An 18,513-nucleotide genomic window follows, 5' to 3' on the forward strand; every position below is an offset into this window, starting at 1 on the left:
ACGGCTCAAAAAATGGCCTAAAATTAGTTAAAATTTGAAATTTGCCCGTCAATGTCGCAGCGGCTGAAATCTAATTTTTTTGTTTTGAAATCACTGTCAAATTTTGAGTATACAATGTAATTATCTTGCGTTTTCAACTTTATCTAGACATTTTAAAGTCGATGGATGATGAGATTTTTAATTTTTTTAAACCAAATTTCGCCGTCCATTGCCTTAAAATACCTTTTGAAAAAAGTTGAAAACGTAAGAAAATTACATAGTATACTCAAAATTTAACGGAGATTTCAAAAAAAAAAAGGTTTCCGGCCGCTGCGACATTGACAAGTCGGTCAAATTTCAAATTTTAACTATTTTCAGGCCATTTTTTGAGCCATCATAATTTTTTTTTGAGAAGTTGTCAAAAAGTTTCAGTATGAAATTCGGTGTTTTCAGACAATTTTGAGTCTAATAAAGGAATAGAAACATTTGACTGCACCACCTTAAACAACGCGAAATCAGTTGAAAAGTCTGTGTCTCTTCTCCCGCATTTTTCGAAGATCAAACCAAAATGGGACACTTCGACACCACATGTGATCCTGCACAGAGCACCATTTTTTAAATTTTTGGAAGCAATTTTTGAAAAACCATGACCTAGAAAATTTTCAGACAATAGTTTGTCTGGATACAAGCGATTTTGAAACGTTGCGGATTCAAAACTAACAGGTTTAGAAAAAAACCAACTATTTTAAAACATTTAGTCTCACCTTGAGTATCACTAATTTCTTCTTCTGGCATCAGATGAGCTTCCATCATTCTCTCATCTTCACCATTTTTCATCTTATACTCTTTGACCACAAATCTCAGATACTTCTCCTCCCAAATCATCTTGTAATCCAGATTTGTTCCCTTCTTCTTACGGTATTTCTTCCTCTGTTGTTTGTCCACAACCATCGGGTCAAAGACTGCAGCTGGTGCTTGTTCTGACTCAAGTTGGGATCTCAGAGCCCATGCCAGTTTCATTGCTGGAAAATTAACTGTGTTCCGGGCGCCCAGTGGTGGATCTCCGAGATGGACGGTGTTGACTTTGATGTATATGTAACGATAATCTCCAGTTAAATGTCCTGCAGAAGTCATGATTAAGGGAGTAGAAAATTAAAAAAAAATTATTACCACAATTATTTTCCAAATGACATTTCTGGTGGACACATATTACCGGATGAATGTTGCTGAAGTCTAAGCCAACTTCGGGAATGTTGAGAGTAGTATCACCATTGACTGCAGTTGTTAATTGTGTTAATAAGTTAATACGGTAGCTGCTGTATATCAGGGCTGTGCGGCAACCGTAAACCAAGTTGTCGGTTGCCGAAAAGTTGCCGAAGTTTTGGCAACCAAAAATTGACGGTTGCCGAAACATTTTGGGTTCGGCAACTTCGGAAATCGCCGATATCAATGTCAAACATTTTGTAGCTCACAAAACAGCATTCAGAGAGCCTGAGACATGCAAAAATTTCACTGTAAACAAAAAAAAAGAACGTACTTTTTTCCAAAACGCTCAAAAATAAAATTTGAACAAAAAAAACTTTGAAACTTGGTTGCCAGCTGCCGAAAACTTGCTTACTTTCTGGTTGCCAAAAATTTTAGGGTCATTTTTTATTTTAGGGTTAACTTTAGGGTCAATCATTCTATACATATAAACTTTTTAACTGCGAATATTTCAACTTAGAACTTGATTTCTATATTCGACAGATTAGAAATATCTACAAATCTGGCAAAAAATCTATAAAATAGCGCCTAATTTTAAAAAGGCAACTAAATGAATGCCAATTACGGAGCAAGTTGATTTTTGGCCAAAGATTAAATAAAAGTTGCCGATTTACAACACTGTTAAAATAATTTTCAACTGACAGTGAGCTCAATTTTTTCCAACAAAATAGTTTCTTCAAAAAAATATAGGCTAACATTTCAGCACTAGAAACAATTACAAGATTAGAAAAAACTTTAAAAAATTAATAATAAATTATGAGATATCCGTAAAGGTAAAAAAAAACTCACTTTTGTACCCAATAAACATTGCGGGGCGCTCCTTCAACTTTGTCACCACATTGTACATCCCAATCGCGAATTTGGAATTTGATTCCAGATTCTTCACAATTGTGATCTTCCGTGCCAAAAAGTACTGATGCGCTTTGGCAATCTCCACCACAAAGCGTTCTTGATCAGCTGTCACTGCTCCGTGGACAAGAATGTTGCCAAGATGAGAGATTTCTTTTTTGAAGATTGATGGTGATAGAGTGTTCACTGGGCTGAACATAGTTGGGTCTAGTCTTGGAAGTAACTTGGGATCTTGAATACTTTCAGTTTTAAGGTTCACTGAAAAAGCAGCACAAATGAGGGAGCAATCGAGAAATTTGAGAAGTGCTATATCTAGATCATTGCACCATTTGATGATTTCCTGATGTGTAGCTTTGATTGTAGGATAATTGCGATCGATGAGATTTATAATTGATAAATATTCATCTAACGCCCTCAAGGGATGGTTTTTGTCCAAAGTGATTTTGACCAACAGTGGCAGAAGGCCAGGTTGCAGGTTGAAAAGTAGACGTTGTTTTTCCATGGCGACCGGATGTCTCATCATATGAATATCCAGTACCGTGTTCCCAAGATTTACACTTCTCGAGTAGACCAGTTTGAGAAGTTCGTACTGCGAAGTTATATTCTCAACTCGTGGTAGCTTTGCCAAATCGAGATTTTCCGGACGAGTTTCATATTGAAGAACTTGCCGGATTGTGTGCAGAGCTATGTTCTCCCCTGGAACAAAAATTTATAATTTTCAAATTTTTGCAGTTACTATCGCGAGTGGCTAAAATGGCTAAAATGTCCGAAAAGCTGCTGATTGGTGGGAGATCCTAAAAAGATAAAACAAGGATCTTACCTGCCGAAGGACTCGGTAAACCTTCCGACATCCGTAGCAGAAGCAGTTGGGGGAAGTTTCTGAACATTTTTTGTTGGAAAGCTCAAAAAAGAATACACGAATATTGAGTGGGGAATAAAGAGAAATGAAGAAGGCACACAAAACATTTTCGGGTCGTCATGGAGCCATTTCCACATTCATATGGCAATAAAATATTTCTGTCCTCCTAGGAAAATGTCATGGTTATCTGGTCTTTGTTTAGGACATAGGTCTTAAGGCTTAGGCTTAGGCCTTAGGGCTTCGGGCTTAGGGCTTCAGGCTTAGGGCTTTGGGCTTAGGGCTTAGGGCTTAGGACTTAGGGCTTAGGGCTTAGGGCTTAGGGCTTAGGGCTTAGGGCTTAGGGCTTGGGGCTTAGGGCTTAGGGCTTAGGTCTTAGGGCTTAGGGCTTAGGGCTTAGGGCTTAGGGCTTAAACCTTAATGCTGGGTGCTTTGGGATCAGGGTTTTTGATTTATTTTAATTTGAAAAAGTAGGAACGGTCTTTTTTCAAATGAAATGCTACTAACATCCAGAGGCAAAGAAAATATATGAGTTTCTTCAGTGGGCAAAAAAAAAATTCGAAATTTCATTGGTTCTGCACCCGGCGCCCACCCCTTCGTCTTATTAGCTTTTGGCCCACATGCCAGTAGAAAGAGAGCAGGGCGAAAAAAATAACTAGAAAAAAACCAAACGGAAGAGGCACGAAAAACTTTCAATTGGGTCATGGCGAGCAGAGAATGAGCGACGTTTGTGGATTAAAAAAGACGTTTTTCATTGGAAAGTGTAGATCTTTTTAATGAAGAATTTCGACTGAGAAACGTACGAGCAGAAACAAGAAAAGTCGGCGGCAGGGCAGAGATCGAAAAACGTTAAAATTTCGAATGGAACACAAAAGGGGCAGCGTATTTGCATAAATCTGTAGGTAGAATGTGTAGACGCAGACAGTGTGACTGATGGCAAGGTCGTTTTTTGTTCGGTTGCGAATGTGTTCCGTTTTTGAACGAAAAAAAAAGAAACCTCGATTTTATGGTTAACAAAGTTGGGAAGCAAGGTTTTTTGTATTTGATAAGACTGTCGATCTTATGGTCTAAAACTAATTCTATAAATATTAATAGAAACATTTAACAACAAAAATTTCAAAACGTGGGGAAAGTTTTTAAAACTACTCATATGGTGACAAAAAGACCAAGTATCATAATAAAACTTTTGAAAAAATTTTTGAAATTTTTTTATTTACTGTTAAAAAGTGACAATTACTCAGTTTTTGCCAATCATAATTTTGGAAGACGGCCAAAAAAAATTTATTCCAACGTTTTTTATATTTTAATTTTGTTTTAATTATGTGTATTTAAACATTGTGGGGGTCGGGACATGCGGCATTTTTCTGGATTTCCACAACTCATATTTTTCAGAATTTCGGAAAGATGTCAAAACTTTGACTGGAGATTTTTGAAAATCTAAAATTTTTTTGAATCTTTTTTACGATATTAGGTCGTTTTAGACCATTATAATTGTGTTTAGGCAAAATCACCACTGACGCTACTCTACCTTTAATAAAATCATCTTGAAAAAAAGCTTTAAAAAATTGAAAAAAAGTGTGAAAAAAGTTTATTTCAGTAAATAAAACATTTGTACTGTTAGCGTAACCTATACTATTTTTCAAAAAAAAAACCGCAGTTTTCATATCTTTAACTTCAAAGGTCAAAGATAAACTAGATGCAAAAATCCATCTGATCTATGCGAAAAAAAGTATATAATCCCACCTTAATTCCATATTTTTCAAAACGGAAGCATGCATATTATGTCTGCCCGAGTTGTGACCACAGGTATTAGTTCTGATATGAATGGGTGGGCTTTTGCTTTTTCTTTGGTCTACGTCGAAGTATAGAAAAATTAATTTAGAAGTTAATCCCAAGCTTGAGAATAGAAGAAGCTTAAAAATTGGAAAAATACAAGTCTAAAGATCCAAATAATACGCGAGATTACATTTTCAACAAAAAAAAACAATTTAGAAAAATTAAATAAAGTAGGCACGTTGGAATTGAAAAATAATTGCAGCTGAATTGTTTATTTAACCTATTTGATTCACCTGCATTATGTAAATTGTCAATAAGTCAGGTCTGATTGAGTTTTGATTCGACAAATCACACTTTTAACAAATGTTGTACTTTTGATAAATGTTCGAGTATTATATTTTCTGTAATAAAATATACAAATCTTTTGTTTTTAGGGCCCAATCAATTTCAAGCGTAGCATTGAAAATTTCCAAACATCTTAGCATTAATTTGTTTAAAAAACCGGCATACTTGAGACACTCCCGACTCTGACGCCTGAAATGCCTTGTATGACTGCCCGACATTTCGCTGCAATTGTTGCCGAAATTTGGCCTAAAACTATTAATTTGATTTGGAAAAAAATTGACATCTGGGTTTTCTACATTAACTTTTAAAAAGTAATTTAAATATAGCGAATTATAGATTTGCAAATTTGAAAGAAAAATAGAAAGAAAAATAGGCTGAACTATTTTGAATTTTTGAGTTCCCGCGCAAATGAATGACCTATTTCTGACATTTTTCGCATTTAAACTACACTAGTTGGTTTGTCTAAATTTATTGAATCTCTATTATTTGGTATTTACGTTTTCTTCCCAAAAGTTTTAAAATCGTGTTCGAACTTAATAACCAATGAGGAATTTTGAGAAAATTCAATTAATATAGCCGGAAAACTCAAAAATGCCAAAACTATTTAAAAACCGACAGACGCTTTTGATATAAAATCAAATTTTTTGTCTGATTTTTGTTATCAATTTAATATTTTATGGAAATTATACTTTAACAATTTTTCTCAACTTTTTATTCCTATACTGCCCTCTCCATTTAAAATAACAGATTCGGAAATTTAATGCCCTAGAAAAAAATCAGCAACCTATTCCAAATTCTCCATTCGCATTGCAATCTTTGTGTTTCATATCCTTCCTCCCTTTGCGCGTCAACACGAAAGAGCATTCTATCCCTTCCACATGTATCGGTAAGAGACGGCCGGGGGCACAAAAAAGAGCTGCGCAGAGTAGACGTCGCCGTCTGTGCTGCTACTGCTGCTCATCTTTTAATCGATAGAAGACAGAGAATTGAGAGGGGGAAAAGAGCTCTTGGAGCACTGTGAATTGACACAGATACGCATCGAGAAAGAGACGAAAAATTGCGAGGTACGAAGAGCCACTTTTTTCTGACGAACGGGAGTGAAGACTATTTGTGAAGGGAAAAAAGAACGAGACGCCGATGAAAAGGGCAAAGATGAATTTGCCCTTGCACCCCTGCGCAAAAGATTGTTTCAGGGGGAGAAATAGATCAACTTCAGGGGGAGAAATAGATCTACTGTTTAAAAGTTAATGTGTGGATTTTTTATTTTACTAAATTATTTTAGAAAAAAAAATGCGCCGATGAAAATAAAAAATATTCTAAGAAAACGTTTTTTTTTTGGCATTTTAACCCTTAATTTTGGAATCTGGTTTTCTTTTAAATAAAAATTTATCAGTAGATTGCTGGAGTGAAATCATGTATGGAATATTTCAATTGTATTCCATAAAAAATGAAAAAAATAAAATTGAAATCTCAGGAAAATCTGAATATACTATCAAGTTAGATTGTTCAAAAGCAATATGAAAAAAAAAATCTAACAAACTTCTTTATTTATTGTTTAACTAAACATTTAAACAAATTCGATAATTTTTTAATCAATACAAAATTTAGTTAAAATAATATTTGAAAATCAAAAAAAATTGAAATGCATAGGTTTTTCACCTACTCTCGGTATTTTCAAATACAATATTTACCTAAAAAACACATTTTTGACACTACTTATAAGATTAGTAGAGCATAATTCTGATATTTTCCAGATTAGATATATAAACTCAAATTTTTCGAGGCAAAGTTTTTAATACATAATTACTCAACTTTTTCCAAATTTAAAAAGTTGAACATTTTTATTTGTACTGTCTGGTAAAGCTTTTAATAATTCCTAAAATAAATTAAAATTGGGTGTACTCATAATTTTTTCAGTTGAGAAAATAAATAATTATTTCTACAAAAAATCAACAATAAAATTTTAAGTTTTCGTTGAATATTTCTCTTTTTTCAAAATATAACATTAAAAAATGTCAAGAGCCTGTATGTTCCTAGAAAACAAAAAAGAAGAGAAGGAAAAAACCACTTCATTACATTTTCGATTTCCTATAACCGACACTGACCTTACCCGGAAAAACAAGAAAAAAAAGAGCTGACCACACATTGAGCCAGACAGGCAGAAGGCGTAAACAAAAAACAAATAACAACTCACTGGGTGGCACGCAAAAAGGCAAAAGCTCCTTAGCATGCTCCTCGTCTCTCACACTTCATCCGCTCCTCTTCTGTCCAAAGGCGGAGCTATTACGTTTTTAGAGCAGCAATTTTCAACACAAAACCATAAAATTTCGACGCGAACGATGTTTCGGTTTCAATAGCTCCTCGCCTTCCTGCGTCGAATAATATATCGTTTCCTTGAAGGAAAGGATAGGGTTGAGACAATGGTGAAAAGGTAAATGAGGAGGAAAAGAGATGGCAGAGAGTAAATGGATGAAGAAGGAAAAAGACACGTGATATACGTCTAATTGGGAGACAGGATAAACCTGCTCAAAATCAATGACAAATGATTAAGGAAGTGAAATAGGAAGTGTGGAAAAAGTATGGCATAATATTCAATCGAAAATTTAACAGAGGGTAATTCTTCAAACTTGTGTTTGAAAATATTTCGGCAATTTGAAAAATTGGGCATCTCTAATTTTATAAGATTTATCCTCTTAAAAAGTTTCAGCGAACAAAAATATATTATATTTCAATGTTTAGTTTCGAACGAATAAACGTAATTTTAAATATACGGGTTTTAATATAAAGTCTTAAATAGGGCTTCCGTGGGAGGCAGGCGCGGTTTCAAGGCCTGAGACCTGCCTCAAACATGCCATCATCACGCCGGCCTCTCGCCTTATTTCTGCACTAGGGCTGTGCAAATCGGCGTCCGGTCGTCCGATTTTGACACCACCGGACGCACATGCGTCCGGTTTGGCGTTGTTCTCCACGGCGGTCGACAATTTCCGAGTTTCGCCACTCGCTTTACTAATCACAGAATTTTATAGTGAGTGGCGAAACTCGGAAATTGTTGGCCGCCGTGAAAACCTACTCCAAACCGGACGCATGTGCGTCCGGTGGGTCAAGGGTGCGTCCGGTGGTGTCAAAATTGGACGACCGGACCAGGGGTGAGCATTTGTCGGCGATCGCCGACCCGCGATCGCCGAATTTCCGTTGGTTTTCGGCGATCGGCGATCGCCGATTGCCGACAAATGCTCACCCCTGGACCGGACGCCAATTTGCACAGCCTTATTCTGCGCTATGGCGATAATTCAAAGGCTTGGTGTTCACACCACATAGTGCGAAAAGTGGTTCTTTCACCGCGTCCGACAATTTTTAGGTTCTGCGCCGCACTATACTGAAAGCGTGGTTTGCCGCGCAAAGCAGGCGGAGGTCGCCGTAAGGTGGGCGCGGCAGGCATTTTGGCGCCTGCATGAAAGCCGAAAATATATATAAATCAACAATGACAGACTTTTGACCAAGCAGGAATGTTGGGAAGGTTTTTTTCATTGTTTTTTGTTTCTTCTAGGCCGGCTGAATAGCGGTATATCCACAGTAGCTTTTACCGCAATGCTACAAGAATATAAACTACGAATAAATCAGGGCTGGGTGGCAAAACCCCGTTTTCAGGCAAAACGGCAGTGTTGAGTTTGGCAATTTTTGTTGGATATTTTATAAATTCCATTTTCAAACTGTAAAACCAAACCTATTTCTTCAATGTTTCTACAATTATTAGCGAAAAAAACCAAATTCTACAAACGTATCAAAAAAAAGGGGAAAAATGCCAAAAATATACAGTTGTTACTGTTTTTACTTGCCTTAAAAAAGCTCGGAAAATTTGTAAATTGCCGTTTCTTCACATTTTCGACGATTCGGCGATTTTGGCACTTGCCCGATCAATGTCGGCTGCAGGCTAATTTTCAGGCTGTCTACAAAAGTTTGATTTTTAGAATCAGCACTGCAAACTATGGTAAATATGAAATCCTTCTTAAAATCTAGCGAAACTGAATTTGAAGTTACAAAAACGATTTACCAAGCAGAGTTTCTGATTTTCTGAAACAGCGAGTGAAAAATTCAATATTTGGAATACAAAACACAGACCGTTTTGTTCAAAATTTGCTTCTAGAAAGGCGAATATCATAATTACAAAAAAAGAACACCTCCGATTTTACGAGACTTTTTCTAAAACAAATCTTGAGTCCTCAAATATATTTTACAGCTTCGCATTTTAGGATGTTTCAATTTTTGGAATTTGGATAGAAAAAAGAAGATATTTACGGTTTCGCTCGATGGACGTTACCGTAAAATTAAACTGGTCCTGACAAATGGCTGAATTTTTAGAAATGCACATTCAAAAGCCAAAATGTACTTTTAGGATCGAACGTAAAACTTCTAAAATTGTGAGCTAACTATATTAGAAATGAGCCTAATTACATTATTCAACCTTTCACTTACAGTATAATTATTGGATTTTTAGTTTTCTAGTTTTCTTTTTTTATATATTTTTTTTATTAGTTTTCTATTGTTCGTCGCTAGCGAAATTTCAAAAAAAAATCAATAAATATTTTGGTTCATTTTTATTGCCCAAATGCTGCTGTAAAAAGTGTTTTATGGAGATTTATAAAGCGACAGGGGAAATTGTCAGGCGCTAGACTACCACTTGCCAATCAGACATCAGCCTCTATTTTGTGCTACCTTTTCAACCTGCTCTCAAAGTAGTCGTCTGAAAAGAAGAAGGCACGAGTGAGTGCTACATTGAAGAAATTCAATGACACTCTTGATTTTTTTCCTCTTCATTTTCTGTTTCTTATTATCTCGTCTCATAAGAGTAGTCTGCTCTGGGGAAATGAAGTGCACATGGACAAACGTGTTGGAGCAGGGGTCGTCGTCGCATTCCTTGAAATTATGTGCATTCAGAACAAGATGAAGGGAATGTGTGATGGATGATAGTCTATCTTGTTGAAACGATATTATATCTTTTTTACTTTAATCAGTTGATAAACTGATATTGCAAGATGTTTGACGGACGTTAAAACAGTGTAGTTGGAAAAACCGAAAATATTTCCGGTAGAAAGGGCAAATGTTGACAATTCTAATGGGAAAAAGTATGATCTTGTTCTTTTTGTAGTTTTGAACAATGTGTACTTTGTATAAAAACAATGCTGATTTACTGGATGAGGGATCAACACTTTGCACATTTTCACAGAGAAAACCAAAGGTGGGCGGCAATGGTCGTTCGGCAAATTTTGTTGTAGACAAATTCGGCAAATCGGCAAATTGCCGGTTTGCCGATTTGCCGGAAAATGTTATTTCCTGCAAATTGCCAATTTGCCGTTTGCACGTGGTGTCAGAGTGTCTCATTTCGGCTTGATCTACGTAGATTTTTCGGACAATAAATTCCCGCATTTTTTGTAGATCAAACCGTGATGGACAGTATATCACCACGTGCGTTTGCCGGATCTCAATTTGCCGGAAGTATTTAGAGTGATTTTTATAAGACGGATACACTGAAAACTGTATTTTTCTGAACATTTTTCCCGTTTTCTTCAGATATTTTCATAGAACTTGCTTACTTTGTAAAACAGATGAAGGAAGTTTATAGGATGCGTACAAATTTGCCGATTAAAATTGAAATTCCGAAATTTCCAAAAAAATCTGCAAATCCACAGTTTGCCGAAAAGTTTTGGCAACTGCCGTTTTTCCGGCAAATTCAGCAAGTTTGCAATTTGCCGGCTTTCCGCGTTGCCGGAAATTTCAATTCCGGCAATTTGCCGATTTGCCAATTTGCCGGAAAAAGTGTTTGCCGTTGCCGTTCGTGTTTTTTCATACAATTTCTCCCTGATTCTCGCGAAAATGGGAAAGCTTAAAAATGAAAAAAAAAACCTCAAAAATGAAAAGCTGGAACTTTTAAAATGACAAAATTTCATAGTAAAACGTTGCAAAAATATATGAAAAGTTCTCGAGTCAACGAGCTGGTAGAACTAAACTTTCTTCTATTTTTAACGTCGTCAATCAATGAAAAAACCTTTTTTAAAGTTATATGTTTTCTAAGTATTTGAAATATTCATATTCCAACATTGTAGATTTCTTGAAAAGCTGCGCAAACTCAGTTCTTCCCTTATACAGAAAAACTATGTTTTGTCGAGACCGTCTAAATTTCACCTCTGGGACATAGGAAACCCTCTCCAAAACTGCATACCATTAAACAAACCTCCAATTTTCCCACCGACGCGTCGCCCTAAAGGCTCTTTGATTTTTATGAGCTATGGGTCTCGATCGGAATCAATGTTTGCAGTTGCTGTGAACACTTGTTCTTTTTGGCATTTTTTTGGCTGGCCTAAAATGAGAACAGTTTATCATTTATCTATATCAGTTGCCTTAAAAAAACTGAAATGCGTCCTTAATAATTATAATTATTTGTTCTATTCTATAATAGATATATTTTGATGAAATATGCTCAGATGGCAGATCATAGGCTGACTTTGCAAGCATTTTATACAAAGTGGCATTTGATAAGCCATCTGACTATCATCTAATTCGTATTATCTGCTACTTATTAAAAACTTTATATATATATTCATGCTGAAAAATCAGTGATCAATCATGCTCAAAACATTCGACATAACTTAATTTCTTTGTGGAATGATTGAGCTTGATGGATCGATGAAAGAGTACACATTTTTCTACAAAACGGTTTCCAAGGGCATCAAGTTACCATAATTTTGATGCACAACCTTGAGAAATGTTCCTAGAATTTCCGACAGCACAGTTAGTCCACATTTTTCATTGTGGAAAAAATTGGTCACACCTGTCACACGTTTTAATAAAATATAAAACGTCTTGAATTGAAAAAAAAATTTTTTTTTTGATTTTTGAATAAAATGGACAAAAAGAAATCCGTCGAACCGGATTCGAACCAGTGACCTAAGGATACCTGCTGACTCTACAGTCCTCCGCTCTACCAACTGAGCTATCGACGGCATGGAAACTTGCCGTCAGGAAAGTAGTGATTAGAATAATTGACACATGTTTTCAGTTGGACGGACAACTGTCTATCGCATGATTGATGATCGAGGTGAAGACAAAAGTGAAGAAGCCGTTTTCAATTTGAAATATTAAAATTAACCGTAAAATAAAACGATTAAAAATAATTTACTTCAGCATTTATTTTTTTAGCTCTAAACCACCTTCATGGTAATAGTGTCAAATAAGAAACAAACATGCTTAAATTGCTAAATGTTTTTATTCAGGACTTCTAACTATTGAAAATGAGGTTTCACTATTTGACCAATAACAATTAAAAGCCATATTATGAGAAAAAGCTCAATTTTTGATTATTCGGTCAACCTTAATTGTAAAAACAAATGCAATACAATTTTTTACAAATGTTTATCAACGTTTATTAGGTTGATATTCTGATTTTTAACTCGATTCCTGCATAACGGAAACAAAAAAAAATCCGTCGAACCGGATTCGAACCAGTGACCTAAGGATACCTGCTGACTCTACAGTCCTCCGCTCTACCAACTGAGCTATCGACGGCACGGAAAACTACCGTCAAGAAAGCAATGATTAGAATAATTGACACATGCGTTCAGTTGACGGATAATTTCTTTAATGATCGCGTTGAGGACTAATCATAATACTAGACGAAAAAATTATAGACGGAGTTTTAGAAAGTAAAAATATAAAACTAAACATTTAACAAACTTTTATTAGGTGCATATAAAACTTTTTGGAAACTCTTCAGAACTTTTTGAATCTTGAAATATTAAACCTTGAAATATTAAGTTTATCAAAGTTTATTCGATTGATATTCTGATTTTTAACTCGATTCCTGCAAAACGGAAACAAAAAGAAATCCGTCGAACCGGATTCGAACCAGTGACCTAAGGATACCTGCTGACTCTACAGTCCTCCGCTCTACCAACTGAGCTATCGACGGCACGGAAAAGTTCCGTCAGGAAAATAGTGATTAGAATAATTGACACATGCCTTCAGTTGGACGGACAATTTCCTGTTGCATTGTCAATGATCGCGGGCGAATCATAAGACTACGCGAAAAAATTATACACGTAGTTTTTATAAAGTAGAAATATGAAACTAAACGTATAACAACTTTAATTAGATACATATATGACTTCTCGGAAAAAAGTTAACTTGAAATATTGAGCTTCTGTCTTGAAATCGAAATATGTTTTTTTTTAAGAATTTGTTTATGGGTTTGAAATTATTTTCGAAGTCAATTGTTTCAATTAAAAAGTGAGAAATACAAACGCATTATTTGATTTTTTGATGTTAAAACTGTATGTATACGTTTTTCCAAAAGGTTAGTCACAGTACCGCATTGCTTTTTTTTTCAAACTTTTAACTTCCAAACAACTTAAAAAATGAAAAAGAAATCCGTCGAACCGGATTCGAACCAGTGACCTAAGGATACCTGCTGACTCTACAGTCCTCCGCTCTACCAACTGAGCTATCGACGGCACGACAGAAGGCATGTTGAAGGGAGAGAAGTAGATGCAAGAGAAGAAGAAACGATGGAAAGTGGTCGGCCGCTGCAGAAGACTGCTCATGTGGACAATTGTAAATGTAAAGGGAGATGGAAATGTTGGAGAGAAGAGAAGAAAAGAAAGGAGGAGACACCGAGGAAGAATAATTTGCGAAGAAGGTATGTTCAAATATCTAAATTGTAAGAATGCTCAACGTACTGAAAATTTGTATAAACTGTGTTTGTCAAAACTTCCAAAATCGACGGGAAAATTTGTTCTTAATTTTTTTTAATGTTCCACAAATTAGAAATGTAGAATGTTTCCAAATTGTCATTTGATAATGAATTTGTCGTGTTTTTTTTTTTCTGAATCGCAAGTTCTTGTGTAATTGCTGAAAAAATCGAGGTTTTCTGACTCTGGTGAGTTGTTTTCCGAACGAGTTTTGAAAGACATTATTTTATTACAAAAGTACACATTGAGTTGGAAAAAAAATACACGTTGAACGATAGGCAGAGTCACAAGAAAACAATAAGTGTAATAATACTTGTAAAGTTGAAGAAGATCAGCAAAGTTTCATGGCTCCGAAGAAGCAGAGAATGGCGATGACAAGAATTCCAACAAAGATGGCGATCTCTTTTCCAGTAGACGTGTGAGCTGAGGCGTACTGCTCCTGGATGCTTTGAGCAGCTGGCATCTCGACGGCGACCTTCTCAGCCTTTTGGGTCTTGGAGCTCTGGACAAGTGGGATGATCTTGTTCATGGTTGGTTTGTTGAGTGAGAGGGAGAAAGGTCTGAAAAAATGTTATTAGTTAATGGTAAAGGAAGTTAACAAAATAACAAATAATTAAACGATTAGTATACTTAGGATGTGAACAAGAGAAATAATTCTAGACTTGGCAATACTAGACGTCTAAACTAGACAATGCCTCAATTCGGCCAAAAGAAAAGAACAACTAATACAGTGAGAGAAATAATGACACAATGAAGCAATGCATAGTCTGCAGTTGAGTGAGGGGGTCCTCTGAACGCGGCGTTACAGATTTCTGTGCAATAAAAAAATCGATACCTGGAATCTTGCAAAAATGGGCGAAGAAAGGAGGAGAATAGGTGGATAGGATAAAATGCGCGTAGGATTTCATAATGCTATTATGTAGCAAGAGGGACAATGTTTAGGTACAAATGATGAAATTGGAGGTGGCTAGAGCGCGGCGTTACATTCAGTACAAGATAAATAGGCAAAAATAACGTTGTCTGAATTTATATCTTTACTTGAAGAAAAAAAAGAATGAAAATAGATTGTGCTAGATCCGCTGACATTGGAAAAAGTTAAGTCAATGTGAATAAGAAATTAACCAGATAAATGAATGAGAAACTGCCTGATGGAATAAAGCTCACAAATAAACAACCATCGGCTAGCTAGTAAAAATTACTTATTGAGAAACTGCACCACCTGGAATGGGATGAGCGCTCTAAACGCGTCGTAATAGGTTTTTGTGTGATCGATATCTGGAACCCAGCCAAAAAGTGGCAAAGAAGGGGAGAGAGAGAGGAGACGGGAGAAAATGTACCAAGATGCTCAAACTGCATATCCGAAAAACCGAGAAGGATAATACTTATACCAATCGAAAGATCACATAAAATTGAAGCGGCGGAATTTTGAACTCTAAAAAAGCCATCTTAGGAATTTTCTCTTATAAATTTTTAATACGAGTTCTAGAAAACGCTGTATAACAGAGGGAGGGGAAAAATAGGGGAAAAATACGTGTAGGATGTGTTAATTCATTTAAAGTTTCTTAAGATTCAGATTTTTAAGATTCAGAACTACTACGCGATTAGAGAGAAGAAACAATTTACTCTGGACAACTGAAATTTGATAGTAGCTATTGTATAAGTAACCCATTTTGGCTATGGCTAGTGTTTAAAAAATTGTTTGAAAAAATCAATTTGGGTAGAAATAAATAGACAACGTATTGGAATTAAAGGTTTGCCTAATCTTACATGTGTACTAAAATATATAGTTCTGATTGAAAACACTTATCACCGACTTATCATTGGCCAAAATTGCATAACTGCAGAAGTGTACGTCATTATGCGCAAAACTGCCCGTTTGATGTACCAAGAATGCACCCTACCATCCTACTTACCATGGTGTACATGATAGTCGGAATATTGAAAAATACAAATAAAGTTCTTATCTTGAAGCAGTTTTACAATGAAAATTAAAAAATAATTATTAACTAGTAAAACAGTTTATATTAAAGGAGATCATACCAATATCTACAAAAACAAACAGAAAAAACATTTATAGATGTCGATTTGCAATAAAACGACCATAATTATTGCGCCGAAAAACCGGGAAGAGGACGATAGGCTGCCCAAATGTGCACTGCTATTGTCCAAAACTCTGCAACAACAATTCTTGTTTGTAGATCTTTTCTCTCGATTTCTTACTCTAGAATCTGCTCTAGAATCTGCAAACAATGCAAAACAAGTCAATATTAAACGTAACATTGCAAATTATAAGAACCTACAGTAATAATTCTCTGGTGAATTTTATTTTCCAAATATCACGCCATTTTTATGAAAGGATTGGTGAATGAATGAATATATACAGTACTACCGTACTCCTACAGTACCTCTATAGTCTCACTGCAGTACCGCGACACTACTCTGCATTCCGAGAAGTACGAGCTTGCCGCTTGCATTTATCGTTTTCCGCGAGCGGTTATGTAAATTCCAATTAAGTCATGCTGCAATGGGGCGTCGATAGCTCAGTTGGTTACAACACTGACTTGCAATCGACAGGTCACGAGTTCAAGTCCGGCCTAGTCCCCCCAGGTTTGCTCAGCCTGGAGATTGATGAGTATTCATTGGGTTGCCATCAAACCCAATGTCTTATGTCGATGGTGGTGTCGGAAAAAAATCGCATGGTCTATTCTGGAGTTGGAGCTTAACTCCGCTCCCAAAAAAAAAAAAATTTGCGTTTTCGCGCTTTTTCGTTTTCCTCAAAAACACGACATCGGTGCATTTTTTAATTCTGCATTTTTTAATTTTGAAGGTCACGAGTTCAAGTCCGGCCTAGTCCCCCCAGGTTTGCTCAGCCTGGAGATTGTTGAGTATTCATTGGGTCTTCCATCAAACCCAATGTCTTATGTCGATGGACGAAACAAAAATCGAAAGGGCTATTCTAGAGTTGGAGCTTAACTCCACTCCCAAAAAAAAATTGTTTTTTACGCTTTCGCGCGTTGTTGTTATTCTTGAAAACTCGGCATTTACGTTTCTCTCGAAAGTAAAATTTCAGTGCACTCTTTAATTCCGATATCTGAAAACCAACATTTAATAATACGGAGATATATATCCCACAAATGTTCAAAACTACAGTACTACCGTACTCCTACAGTACCCCTATAGTCTCACTGCAGTACCCCGACACTACTCAACATTCTGAGACGTACGAGCTTGCCGCTTGCATTTATCGTTTTCCGCGAGCGGTTATGTAAATTCCAATTAAGTCATGCTGCAATGGGGCGTCGATAGCTCAGTTGGTTACAACACTGACTTGCAATCGACAGGTCACGAGTTCAAGTCCGGCCTAGTCCCCTCAGGTTTGCTCAGCCTGGAGATTGATGAGTATTCATTGGGTTGCCATCAAACCCAATGTCTTATGTCGATGGATAAAACAGAAAAACGAAAGGTCTATTCTGGAGTTGGAGATTAACTCCACTCCCAAAAAAAAAAAAAAATTTTGCGCTTTCGCGCATGTACTTCTCTCCCTTCATTTTTTAAGAAGGCATTGGTGAATGAATGAATATAGTACTACCGTACTCCTACAGTACCCCTATAGTCTCACTGCAGTAGGGCTGTACAACCGGACGTCCGGTCGTCCGAACCGGACGCACATGCGTCCGGTTGGGGGTAGCTATCCACGACAGCCGACAATTTCCGAGTTTCGCCACTCACTATAAAATTGCTGATTAAGCATAGTGAGTGGCGAAACTCGGAAATTGTCGGCCGCCGTGGAAACCTACCCCAAAACCGGACGCAGTGCGTCCGGTGGTGTCAAAATCGTACGACCGGACGCCGATTTGTACAGCCCTACACTGCAGTACCCCGACACTATTCTCCATTCCGAGATGTTCGCTTGCATTTTTGATTCTGGACAATTGAAATGTATAATTTGTTTAAAATGTAAAGGTTATCGTCTTTAGAGAAATAATTCAAAACATCTCATAGATGACTAATGTTATATAATAGTAAAACTTTTCAAAATTTATTTGAATTTTTTTTCAGCCAAAAAGTGCTGAATATTCAGTTTGCTCCTACATATCATAATTTTAGAAGTCAACTAGAAAAATTGTTTTCTACCGGTGTATTTTATAATTGCATCAAATATTTTGGAGTGATTTATTATGATTTGTAGACATATTTACACTAAACCCTTTCTGACGATAACCCCATGTATGAAAAAAAAAGCATCGAGTTCCAATAAAGTATTTGTAACAAGAAAAATCAATCAGATTATTTATCACCGTCGCCCATCCCCAAAAATCAATCGTACTCATCATACAAAAACTAGAATGAATATCAAAACAATAAGTCCAATTATCACTGGGACTGCATTCCAAAGTGATGTGCAGGTTTGATTCAAATCACCGTCCGGTTGCTCAAGGGACGTATATTCCGGGGCCACCTGACCAGTGTGATTTCCCACGCTTCCGATAATTGGTGGTGCAGCCATAGCATTCATGATCGATTCTGAATTTACACTTGAGATCATCAAAAGTAGAGAAGGTGAAAATTAAAGAAAAACAAGTTTCTCTAAATGCCAGATGTGGCGAGGAATCTTGGTTGACCAGTGGGACAATAAATAGTACTTCAATTCTTCTTTTTTTTAAATATAATTTTACTATAACTTGTACTGGATGTTCCAGCTGC

At 36.3% G+C, this 18,513-nt stretch overlaps 4 protein-coding genes and 7 non-coding genes across 11 annotated transcripts; 5 read left to right on the plus strand and 6 right to left on the minus strand.

The window, feature by feature from the left end:
* Nucleotides 1-630: 630 nt before the first annotated feature.
* On the minus strand, nt 631-2,970 carry R11.3 (Cilia- and flagella-associated protein 206; the record flags this gene model as incomplete). The annotated part of the gene is made up of 4 exons (NM_001375196.1): nt 2,912-2,970; nt 2,032-2,787; nt 1,150-1,254; nt 631-1,100 (listed from the first exon to the last, which is right to left on the minus strand). The coding sequence occupies exons 1-4, from the start codon at nt 2,940-2,942 to the stop codon at nt 631-633; spliced, it is 1,362 nt and encodes a 453-aa protein (NP_001361869.1). The 5' UTR covers nt 2,943-2,970.
* Nucleotides 2,971-11,548: 8,578 nt separating this feature from the next.
* Nucleotides 11,549-11,608, plus strand: mir-2212. The gene has a single exon (NR_072833.1). It is a non-coding gene; the product is annotated as a pre-microRNA mir-2212 (primary transcript).
* A 66-nt stretch (nt 11,609-11,674) lies between these two features.
* On the plus strand, nt 11,675-11,755 carry mir-1819. Its single transcript, NR_024319.2, has one exon. It is a non-coding gene; the product is annotated as a pre-microRNA mir-1819 (primary transcript).
* Nucleotides 11,756-11,982: 227 nt separating this feature from the next.
* R11.t4 lies at nt 11,983-12,066 on the minus strand. Its single transcript is given in 2 exon segments — nt 11,983-12,018; nt 12,030-12,066. It is a non-coding gene; the product is annotated as a tRNA-Tyr (tRNA).
* Nucleotides 12,067-12,533: 467 nt separating this feature from the next.
* Nucleotides 12,534-12,634, plus strand: R11.7. Its single transcript, NR_072837.1, has one exon. It is a non-coding gene; the product is annotated as an Unclassified non-coding RNA R11.7 (non-coding RNA).
* On the minus strand, nt 12,545-12,628 carry R11.t3. The gene is given in 2 exon segments: nt 12,545-12,580; nt 12,592-12,628. It is a non-coding gene; the product is annotated as a tRNA-Tyr (tRNA).
* Nucleotides 12,635-12,947: 313 nt separating the features above from the next.
* On the minus strand, nt 12,948-13,031 carry R11.t2. The gene is given in 2 exon segments: nt 12,948-12,983; nt 12,995-13,031. It is a non-coding gene; the product is annotated as a tRNA-Tyr (tRNA).
* A 457-nt stretch (nt 13,032-13,488) lies between these two features.
* On the minus strand, nt 13,489-13,572 carry R11.t1. Its single transcript is given in 2 exon segments — nt 13,489-13,524; nt 13,536-13,572. It is a non-coding gene; the product is annotated as a tRNA-Tyr (tRNA).
* Nucleotides 13,573-14,140: 568 nt separating this feature from the next.
* Nucleotides 14,141-14,338, minus strand: R11.4 (Cytochrome C oxidase subunit II; the record flags this gene model as incomplete). The annotated part of the gene is made up of 1 exon (NM_078239.8): nt 14,141-14,338. One exon carries the CDS (start codon nt 14,336-14,338, stop codon nt 14,141-14,143), a length of 198 nt encoding a protein of 65 aa, NP_510640.1.
* Nucleotides 14,339-16,325: 1,987 nt separating this feature from the next.
* On the plus strand, nt 16,326-16,532 carry F23A7.4 (RT_RNaseH_2 domain-containing protein; the record flags this gene model as incomplete). Its single annotated transcript, NM_078240.8, has 1 exon — nt 16,326-16,532. The coding sequence occupies one exon, from the start codon at nt 16,326-16,328 to the stop codon at nt 16,530-16,532; it is 207 nt and encodes a 68-aa protein (NP_510641.1).
* Nucleotides 16,533-17,092: 560 nt separating this feature from the next.
* On the plus strand, nt 17,093-17,296 carry F23A7.8 (Ovule protein; the record flags this gene model as incomplete). The annotated part of the gene is made up of 1 exon (NM_001038453.5): nt 17,093-17,296. The coding sequence occupies one exon, from the start codon at nt 17,093-17,095 to the stop codon at nt 17,294-17,296; it is 204 nt and encodes a 67-aa protein (NP_001033542.1).
* Between the last annotated feature and the right edge of the window lie 1,217 nt (nt 17,297-18,513).

This window comes from Caenorhabditis elegans, chromosome X (assembly GCF_000002985.6).
Source record: "Caenorhabditis elegans chromosome X".
Lineage (NCBI taxonomy): Eukaryota > Metazoa > Nematoda > Chromadorea > Rhabditida > Rhabditidae > Caenorhabditis > Caenorhabditis elegans.